The sequence below is a fragment of the Sceloporus occidentalis genome, unplaced genomic scaffold (assembly GCF_023333645.1).
Source record: "Sceloporus occidentalis isolate IW3139 unplaced genomic scaffold, rSceOcc1.0.p SCAF_45, whole genome shotgun sequence".
NCBI classification, from domain to species: Eukaryota; Metazoa; Chordata; class Lepidosauria; order Squamata; family Phrynosomatidae; genus Sceloporus; species Sceloporus occidentalis.
The window spans coordinates 5109123-5120570 of record NW_028317025.1 but is presented as its reverse complement, the minus strand read 5'-3'; the positions used below and the strand labels follow the sequence as shown (position 1 = coordinate 5120570).

Sequence of the window (11448 nt, the reverse complement as noted above, 5' to 3'; positions counted from 1 at the left end):
CCCCTATTCCGTTCGGTCGTTTGTATCCTATGTCCGAACCTGAACTCGTCACCCTCAAGGCCTACATCGACGAGAATCTAGCCAAAGGCTTTATCCGACCATCCACTTCCCCTGCTGGAGCAGAGATTTTCTTCATTCCCAAGAAGGACGGGGGATTACGTCCTTGTGTCGACTACCGGGAACTGAACAAAGTGACAGTAAAGAATCGATATCCTCTGCCGTTGATCCCAGAACTTATGGAACGAGTTGGCACTGCCTCCTACTTCACCAAGATTGACCTGAGAGGCGCATACAATCTGGTGAGGATAAAAGAGGAGCATGAGTGGAAGACAGCATTCAGATCCCGGTATGGACATTTCGAGTACCTAGTAATGCCATACGGGCTATGCAACGCCCCAGCCACGTTCCAGCATTTGATGAACGACGTGTTCAGAGACATGTTAGATCGTTTAGTTGTGGTCTATCTCGATGATATACTGATCTACTCACCATCGCTGGTTGAACACAGAGAACATGTTTCCAGGGTACTGGAACGTCTCCGAGAAAATGAACTATACGCAAAACCCGAGAAGTGCGTGTTTGAAACACAGACCGTGGAATTCTTGGGCTTCATATTGACACCTACACGAGTGGAGATGGACCCAAAGAAGGTACAGGCCATCCTACAGTGGCCCGCCCCGAGGGACCGAAAGAGTGTTCAAAGGTTTGTCGGCTTTGCGAACTTTTATCGGAAGTTTATCTGCAACTTCTCTAAAGTCATACAGCCCATCACCGCTCTGACGTCCGTCAAACGAAAATTCCACTGGTCTGAAGACGCACAGAGAGCCTTTCTTTTTCTGAAGGAACGATTCACGTCAGCCCCCATATTGATCCATCCGATGCACCAAAAGCCATATACGTTGGAGGTTGATGCCTCTGACACCGCGGTTGGTGCTGTTCTCTCGCAAAGGGCCGATGGCGACAACCAACTCCACCCGGTGGCCTTCTTCTCGCGTACTATGACTCCTGCAGAACGAAATTACGGGGTCGGAGAAAAAGAAATGTTAGCCATGAAACTAGCACTAGAAGAGTGGAGACATCTGTTGGAGGGGACGCAACACCCCATTACCGTTTTCACCGACCACAAAAATATGGAGTATTGCAGGACCGCCAAACGGCTGAAACCTAGACTCGCAAGATGGCCCTTGTTCTTCACCAGGTTCCAACTTCATATAACCTATAGACCAGGCTCGAAGAACACCAAGGCGGACTCACTGTCCCGCATGTGTGACATATCCTCGTCTCATCAACAAGACGAGGAGACCGTGTTAAGGCCCGGGCATTTTTTGGCTGGTACCCACTCTTTCTGGGACTTGTTCCACTTCCAAGCATCTGACACCGTCCCTCCAGAGAACCTCCAATTACGCAAGAAGAACGGGTACTACTACCGTGGAGACTTGCTTTATGTACCTCCTGCCGCACGTCTCCAGGTTCTACAATACTGCCATGACACACCAGCAGCAGGACATGGTGGTATGACCCAGACCATGGACCTGATCAACAGATCGTTTTGGTGGCCCACACTACGCAACGACGTCCTTCGATTCGTTCGATCCTGTACTGTTTGCGCCAGGGCCAAAGGCACTCGGAACAAGCCAGCTGGTCTTCTGTGCCCACTCCCGGTTCCCGCGACACCCTGGACAGACCTGTCAATTGACTTCATCACAGACCTACCCGTGTCGCATCATCACACCACCCTCATGGTGGTAGTTGACAGGTTCACGAAAATGGGCCACTTCATACCAGCCAAACGCTTACCCTCAGCTACTGAAACAGCCTCTCTTTTTATACGCAACATATTTCGTTTACATGGATTACCAGTGACTATCGTGTCAGATAGGGAAACTCAATTTACGTCAAAAGTGTGGAAGGCCTTCTGTGACACACTCCACATCCACCGCTCCATGTCTACATCATTCCATCCACAAAGCAACGGCCAAACGGAGCGGACTAATCAAACGATAGAGCAATACCTGCGCTGCTTTACCACCCATCTCCAAGATGACTGGTATGAGATGCTCCCCATCGCCGAATTTGCGTACAACAATCATATCCACTCCTCCACATGTTTGTCTCCTTTCTTTTTGATGTACGGACTACATCCGTCCATGCTTCCTGGTTCTCCGATCCGTAGTGTGGTCCCTTCTGTGACGGAACGTGTAAAGAACATACTCGAGACACACAAGATGTTATGCAACACCCTCCATAGAGCACAAGAGCGATATAAGGCACAAGCAGACAGACGGCGTTCCGCTGCCCCAGTCTACAAACCAGGAGACAAGGTATGGTTATCAACCGTCCATCTCAAACTGTGCTGTCCCACTAAAAAATTAGGACCTAGATACGTAGGACCGTATGTCATGTTAAACACACCCTCATCAGTAACTGTCGAACTGCAATTACCCCCGACGATGAGGATCCATCCCGTCTTTCACGTATCTTTGCTGAAGCCTTATCACGCTAATCCTTTCCCGGGACGCAGTCCTGATCCTCCAGCTCCGGTTACCATAGACGATACGGAGGAATATGAGATAGCCAGCATCTTGGATTCCAGGCGATATCGAGGACGCCTTCAATACCTCATCCAGTGGAAGGGATATGATGTCAGTCACAATTCATGGGAAGACGCCCGTGGACTACACGCGGAAGACCTGATAAAGGCATTTCACTCTGGTCATCCCAGTCGCCCTGGACCCTTGAGTCGCCCGGGTGCTCGTGGCGTCGCGCTCCGGTGCGGAGTGCATCTCCCGAGTACCCCCGAGTGGCGGGTACTCGGTACTTACCCCTCCCGGGACAATCCAGCCACACAGGGTCCTCTTCCGCGGCGGTTCACAAGAATGAACCGCCGCACAGTGATGGACACCCACGGTGTCACAGGACACGCCCCCCTGTCGATCTCTTACCCCTATGGGTGAGAAACACGTCCATTGGACGTCATCATAGTTGGGGGCGGGATCTGGAAGGGCGGCAGGTTTAAAAGCAGAGCACTGATGCCAGTTCAGTGCTCAGTTGTTTTTACAACTAGCTGCCGTATCTACCTGGTGCTTACCTGTTTATGTTGATTCCTGTTACCGACCTTGGCTTGAATTCTGACCACGTTAACCTCTCAGCTCCTGACCCGGATTGTTTGACTATTCTCTGCCTGCTGCCTGTTACCGACCTTGGCTTGAATTCTGACCACGTTAACCTCTCGGCTCCTGACCCGGCTTGTTTTGACCATTCTCTGCCTGATACCTGGTACCGACCTCGGCTTGATTCCTGACCTCGTTTACTTCTCTGCTCCTAACCTGGACTATCTGACCAATAAGAGACAGGTCCATTTGTTTCCTGCATCCTGGTTTCCACACCTTTGCAAACGTAACAGCAGTAAGGAAGCACTAAAAAGCTATCGGGAAAAAAATAAAATATGTAAAAATCAGATAAAAGCAGCAAAAGTGGAGACAGAAAGACTCATTGCCAAAGAGAGTAAAACAAACCCCAAAATGTTCTTTAACTATATAAATAGTAAAAAGGTTAAAAATGAAAGCGTTGGCCCCTTAAAAAGTAATGAGGGAGAAGTTATAGACGGGGATCAGGAAAAAGCTAATCTATTAAATATATTCCTCTCTGCTGTATTCACAGAGGAAAATGAAATGCCAGGTAATATACAGCAGGATGAGATAAATGCCCCAGTGCATGTCGTCTGTCTAACCCAGGAAGAAGTGCAGTGCCGCCTAAAAAAAATCAAAATAGACAAATCACCACTGGGGACGACTAACATGGAAAAGGACTTTTAGTTAAAGTCCTTTTAGTTAACAGTAAATTTACCTGTAGTGACCAGTGTCAGGCAGCTGCTGCTAAGGCAAATAAAATCATGGGGTGCATCAAAAGGGGCATAGATGCCCATGACAAGGAAATAATTCTTCCACTGTACAAGTCACTAGTCAGACCACACATGGAATACTGTGTACAGTACTGGGCACTGAGCTGGAGAGGCTTATTACTCTTGGGCAACCAGAGTAATAAGGGGAATGGGAGGACTACAGTACCCAGAAAGATTATCAGAATTAGGGTTATTTAGTTTGGAAAAAGGACGGTTTAGGGGGGGACTTAATAACCATGTATAAATATATAAGGGGGCAGTACAGAGATCACACCCAGGACCTATTTATACCCAGGACTGTATCTATAACAAGGGGACGTCCTCTACGGCTGGAGGAAAGAAGGTTTCTACACCAGCACAGACGGGGGCTCTTTACAGTAAGAGTGGTGAGATTATGGAACTCTCTGCCAGAGGAAGTGGTAATGGTAAACGCAATAAAAGAGTTCAAAAGGAGCCTGGACGTGTTTCTTGAAAGCAATAATATTACAAGTTATGGATATTAGATTAATAGGGACAGAACGTTGATCCAGGGATTTATTCTGATAGCCATATTTGGAGTCGGGAAGGCATTTTCCCCCTGGTATGGGGCAATTGGCATCTGCTTCATAAGGGTTTTTTGCCTTCCTCTGGATCAACACAGTAGGGACACAATATGTATATAGGTTGAACTTGATCAGGGCCGGCCTGACAATGGAGCCGAGTGGGGCAACCGCTTTTTTTTTTTTGAACGGGCGGCACTTTGGCGCCCCAAGCCCTTTTTTTTTTTTTAAAGCGAAAGAGAGAGAAAGGGGCGCCGAGTGGTTTTCGCTTACCAAGCTGTCAGTACCCGCTCGGCGCCTCTCTCTCTCTCCTCTGCGGCGAGTCTCCCTGTTCGGTCTCGGTGCCGGCTTGTAATGCTGAGTGCCGGAAGATTACCTCATTTCCGGCACTCAGCATTACAAGCCGGCACCGAGACCGAACAAGGAGACTCGCCGCAGGACTGCTGAAAGGTAAGTACAAGGGGGGGGGGTAAGGGTAGATAATGGGGGGGGGGCGGCAGGGACGGAGGGAGATGAAGGGTAGATGGGGGGGGGCGGCATTTTAAAATTCGCCCCAGGCGGCATTTTGTCTTGGGCCGGCCCTGAACTTGATGGACTTTGGTCTTTTTTCAACCTTATGAACTATGTTACTATGTTACTATTGCGTGTATGCATACGTTTCCTGTGTTCCTCTACAACTTCTAATGGGCTGTTCTATTTATCTACCACCCCCTTACTTTACATTTAAGCTTTTAACCCTCTTGTTTTGGATTATGACCTCTTGTTGCTATTACATCTTTTCTCTCTTTCCACCTAGCTATACATATTGAGATCTCTTAATCTTTCCTGAAATCTTTTATCCTGCAAATTATTTACTATTTTAGCAGCACTCCTCTGAAATGACAATGTCCTTCTTCCAATGTGGTCTCCAGATCTGTACTCTAGGTGAAGTCTGACCAGAGAAATGTTAAGTGGCAGAACTACCTCCCTCTCCCTGTTACTAAAGCCACTTGCTATACAACCCAGCACCCTGCTTGCTTTTTCCAATGCTTTGTTGCATTGCCAGCTTTCCATAAATTGCTCAGAAATGATTACTCCCAAGTCCTTCTTCTGTTCTCACTTAACAGTGCCCCTTTAACAATGCTATAATCTTCCTTGGGACTTTTATGTCCCAAGTGCATTATTTTAAATTAATCAATGTTAAATTGCAGCTGTCACACCCTGAACCATTCTTCTAATGTACTTAAACTATTTGTCATCTTGCTAGTTCCACCAGGAATGTGTACCCTGTAAATCTTAGTATCATCTGCGAAAATATATACTTTAAGACCTTTTGTAATATCCCTTAAATAGTCTGATTCCCTTTCGTTGCTTTCCAAACCAATATTAAAGGCTTTGCAGAGGCATGTCCTCCCCTAGCCCCCACCTATAGTCTTTGGTACTAATGAAATGTAAGCAAAGTATTCTGTGAGGCCTGTGAAGATCACATGAGCTTGGGTTTTTTAAATCAGAAATTTATAAATAAAATAAACAGTTACAATGTTAGCTTTTGCATGACCGGTTATAATGTAGTGAGTTGGCATTTCATCTTTCCCTGCATCAACAGATGACATGCGTGACAAAGTAGCCTTTGACAATAGTGGTGACCATCAAAACAGGTTCAACTTGTCTTTCTCACAATACCTGTGAGCCTGTATGTTCTAAAGTTTAATGTGTAAAGAAAGCTCCAGCAAATCTTCTCTTCTCCCAGAAGACTAATTTAAACTACCCCGAGTGTAACAGTTGTTGTTATAGAGATGGGACAATGTTACATACACTGAGTTTCTCACAACATTTCACTATACAAACGAGCTGCTGGACTGTTTCTTACATCTTACAGAACCTTTAGAAAGTCTTCTTCCTCCTAAAACTTTGTTTTGCTTTTATTTTTAGAGGTTGATATAATTAGAATTTTGGAATTTCTTTGACAAACTGCAAACCCCAAGTGACATTATGTGTGGAATTTGAATTGTTTGGGGAAATTTGACTTTTGTAAACTGGGCCCCTTTGGACATCACCTTGAAGAAGACAAAAAGTTATCCAGGTAAATATTTGGATGCAATAATAACATATGTGTTTGTATAGATATAGAATGCTGAGAGTCTGCGTAAAGGAACGGCACAATGATCCGTCCACACAGAATTGGAATGCCGGTTAACAGTTAATTGGTAACCTCACAGCTACATCTGTATACGCTGATTACCACCTAAAAAAGTGTATTTGCATTTGCTTCACCAAAATGGAAATTATCCAATAGTTACTTTTATTGCATACCATGTAGAAAAACAGTAGCAATAGTTGTTCAGCTCGCTTGTTGCACTAGACGTCACTGTCACCCACTGTGTAAATACATTGCTAATGACTTAAGTAACATAACAACATGTATTTCAATTTTTATGTTAAATTATGAGTGCAATGAATTTGGGCAAACAAATAGTTCTTAGACAAAGTTCCACATGTGAGTGGGTTGGCATGGAAACTAATAAATGTCCTTGGTCATTGCTGTACATTGTACATTGTTAAATATAGAAAGATTTCCTTAATCCCTAACTTTATCTTATATCTAGCTTAAATTTATGCTTATCACATGTTTGAGTAAACTCCTTCACTGTATTAACATCTACCATTTCTGCTAGAAGGCCATTCCATTCAGTAAAGTACCATATTTGCTTGATTATAAGATGACCCTGATTATAAGACGACCCCCCAAAATCTGAATATTAATTTGGGGGAAAAAAGAAAAAGCCTGAATATAAGACGACCCTATAGGAAAAAAGTTTTACTAGTAAATGTTAATTCATGTAAACTATGTAAACTATTTTTTGAAATAAAAGCTATGATTGAGAAAAAAAATTTTTTTTGTTTTTATTTCCTTTTATTTTCCAACCTGCCCCCCAGTTATGCACATCTAACCCCAGGCTTGCCACTCTGCCCCAGAAATGCCTTATACCCCCTATATGCCACTGTGCCCCATGATATGATATTCCTCACTTTGGTTTTTTTTTGTATTTACTAAATGCTATTTCTTGTTTTTTTACTATTCTGGCCACTTCTGCTACAGTTGTTTTTTTCATGTTTTGCTCTTAGAAAGCAACAAAAAGCTAGCTTGACAAAGGCCCTGTTTGGCAGAAACGTTGCTTTTTTTGCTTTCTCTTAAAAAAGTATCCTAAAGATTGGAAGCTGTTTGGAGTGCTGGGATTCCTTTTCTTTGTTTGTGACATCCAAGTTTAACTTGACTATCCAAGTGCTATACAATGTTCAGTACAAAGAGCTAACAATTTACTGAACAAGCCGCATAGTGCAAATTTAACATTGTCGCTGCAGAGAGACATGACATAGTGTGATTGCAGTGACATTGTATTAGTGTGTCAATATAGTTCCACAATGCAGTTATGTAACAGTGTATCAATGCAGCAATACTGTAAAACAGTGTCAAAACACAGTACAGTGTAGATTAAGTGTGTTGGTGTAGTGTTAGAAATTAGTGTATTGAACTGTGAACTGTGTATCAGTATAATGGTCAGATTCACTTATAAATCTAGTCTATTTGTCTATATCTCTCTCTCTCAGTGCAATGGACATAAACAAACTTAAAGATGTCATGTGTGGTAAAGAGACCACTCTTCCATCAAAACCATCCAATGCTGTGCGCATCTTCATAAGCTCTACATTTTCAGGTAAGGTCTTTCTGTACCACATACCTAATCATAACACCTAACAAACCTATACAGGAACTATATTGCTCTGTTGTTCATAAAGGCAACAAGGCACACTTAAATAATGTTCTCAATTATTATTATCTTTAATTTATAACAATATTTAAGACAATATACACAGTGTATACAGTACATACATTCAAAAGGTATGATAAAACTTGTAATATACCAGGTACGTCATGCCCAAGTGGGCTCATTGGTACATCATGCAAAAAAAATGCCCCCACGTTGTCACAATCGTGGTGATCTCGGGGACACTGCTGTTACTATCCAGCACAGCCACCCGGATGGATAAGTAATGTTTCCCAGACATTGTGGAGTCAAAACTGGAACATGTGTATTTCAGTTTTCAACCTTGTTTGACACAGTAAAGGTCCCAAATATCAATTTAACCCCATAAAACTACATATTCCCTGAACGCACAAAGCCCAAGTCACTCCCATACATTTCAGTTTAGTGAAAATAGGGCTTAGCTGATAGCATAAGGGGTATCACTAAGATCCAGTTGGTGGATAGTTATAGTTACGGTTAGATGTTACAGTACAGATGTTACAGTACTGTATAGTGTTAGGATGATGATCAGATTAGGTCCCTGGCTATTGAAGTGAGACGGATCAATGATTAGTGACCAAAAAGGTAATCAGTGGCCACATAGAATTTTATTAGGTTACATATATGTTGTGGGTTTTTTAAAAGTGTACCTATCAGATTACTTGTAAGTGACAAGTTTAGGCCACTGACATTGATCAGTGAGACCAATCCATAATCAGTGACCTAAAATGTCACTGACAAGTGATCAGGTAAAAGTTATTTATTACATTTTTTATTAATAATTTGTGTTTTTTTTAAATTATTACTTTAGATGACCCCTCTCTCTTTCTAGGACAGGGTCATCCAGGGGCTGCCTTAATGATCAGATCACTCCTATTGGCCAGAAATATATATATATATATATATATATATATATATATATATATATAATTATTTCAATAGAAATCCCTACTTGTCCTCAAACAAGCAATATATAATGGGTGCACTAAATGAGTTAGTGGGCAATCAGAGTTTAATAAAGGCATAGCAAAAACACAAAAAGTGCCCTGGTCATTTAGTGCAAACATGGTTAAAAAAAAACCCACCCCGGTCCTGAAGGGATTTAGCAAAGAAGGCCCTGTAGGCAAGCTTATAGTCTAGCATTATTGTTATTCATTGATTTATACACCACAATAATATTCTGCAGAACAATGAGAACCAACCAACAAATATTACAGTTGCGTTTGATGGAAAAACAAGTAGTGTCTGTGTTAACAAAATAATAATAATCTAAATAATATAACCAATTTATTTACCACAAACTATCAAGCTGTTTTCATGAATCCCCTTGCCTGGCTGCTTTGCCCAAAAGTCAATATGTTAAAACAGGGCCAAACCTGGAAGGAAAAGTAGCATACCTGGGAACTGTACAGTTCTCCGGGTCAATACCCAAATCCGAGTCGTGGAGGAAGCGGGGTCTTGACACGCCCCACTGCCCGCTCATTTCCCCTTTAAAAGGGGGTGTTTCCTGCAATGCCTGGGTGAATGGCCATTGATATCATTGAGAACACCCACTGACTTCACCAACATCAGCAGGACTGCCCTTTGACATAAGTCAGTGTCCTGCTGATGTTGGTGGGCTCCAGGCAGCTGGAGAAAAAGTGGCCTTGGCAATTTAAGTGACGTACATGCTGTTACACTCTTGCAATGTGCAGCCACATGCTGAAGGACCCAAATTGCCCCTGATACAGCAATAAAATGTCAAGTCAAGTGTAAGTATGTGACTAAACTGGCCACCATGAATATTCCTGGCTTGCCAGATGGCCATTCTAGGCCTGTAATAAAGGAACACTTCAGCTCTATTTTCATGTTAAATGTATATTAGAGTCTTGGGGAGTAGTGTGTACTGTATGTGTATATATCAGTGTGTGTGAGCTTATATATATATATATATAAATATATATGTATATGTGGATTCTTTCCAGATATGGCAGAGGAACGTGATGCACTGATGGAACTGGCCTATCCTGAAATACAGGCATTCTGCCAGAAGAATGGGCTTACTTTTGAGGTAGCATGTGGGCATGGGAGGAATTTCATAAAATATAAAACCTGCATTGCTAATGCCATGACTTTTCGAAAACAGGAAAGAAAGTTTAAACTGTCCTGTGAGAAAGACCTGTTATTAAATAATGTTTAAATGTTTACAATGAACACGAGGACCACAATTGTATTTGGGTAACCATGTTTTACTAGGAGAGATTTTCCTGAAAAGAAATGTATGTTAAGTCTTTAACGACAAACAAATGACGAAATGTTCTGAACAGCTTTTACGCAAACAAAAATGAAGTTGAAAAGATCCAGAGATTATGCTTAGTTTCATGGTTTTGACAGAGTTCTGCATAGTTTTAAACATATTTAATAAACGTTAATCCTGCTCCTGTCCCTAATCTGATGGAGTGAGACCAAAACATTGATCATGACTGTTACAATGTAGTATTATTCATATTGGGAACTATAGATCTCTAATGAAACTGGCACTGGAGATATTTCTCTGGCTAGAGTAAGAGTTCTTCTTTCAATTAAACCTTAGTGAATTGCTCCCTGATAACACCAAGCCTTACAAATCTCATCTCTTACAGGTGGTTGACATGCGCTGGGGTGTCCGAGATTATGCCACTGTGGATCACATGACAACAGAACTGTGTCTGAAAGAGATAGAATCCTGCAGCCGAATATCAATGGGTCCCTTTCTTATTGTGAGTTCATTTTCCCTAGTAAAACCTTGTAAGTGCAGCAAGCTGAAAATACTTTTTCTGAATACTTCCTCACTCTTTCCAGACAGGGAATTCACAAATGCAAAAGGTGTAAAGCCACAATTTAACAGCTCCTAGATAGGTTTGTGCAGGGATAATATTTGTAGAATATTAGATAGCAAACCTCTCTACAGATATCAACAAATATTTCAGATTTTTTTTTATGTTAATGCCCATGGTGACAACCAAATGGTTATATATTTATTTCATTGATTGGTTCCACTTTGCAATATACCCCAGTAGGTACTTTAGTTTAACCTCTATATTTGTTAGGTTTTTCACATAGAGCCAGCCCTTAACATAGTACTTGGCCTTGCATGCACTGGTGATAGATAACACACCTCCCCTGGGGTCTTTGTAAGCAGTCTAATTATTCAACAGATCTCTCTGGAGACAATTCCATGTATTTATTATGTAAACAGCTGAAA

General features: G+C 42.2%; 1 protein-coding gene across 1 annotated transcript in view; it reads left to right on the top strand.

The window, feature by feature from the left end:
* Nucleotides 1-10191: 10191 nt before the first annotated feature.
* The window catches only part of NWD1 (NACHT and WD repeat domain containing 1), a 33973-nt gene continuing 32716 nt past the window's right edge, over nt 10192-11448 (top strand). Inside the window, exons 1-2 of the mRNA XM_089490556.1 lie at nt 10192-10275; nt 10847-10963. Of these exons, the coding sequence (XP_089346682.1) occupies nt 10192-10275; nt 10847-10963 (201 nt within the window). The remainder of the gene's footprint in view (nt 10276-10846; nt 10964-11448) is intronic.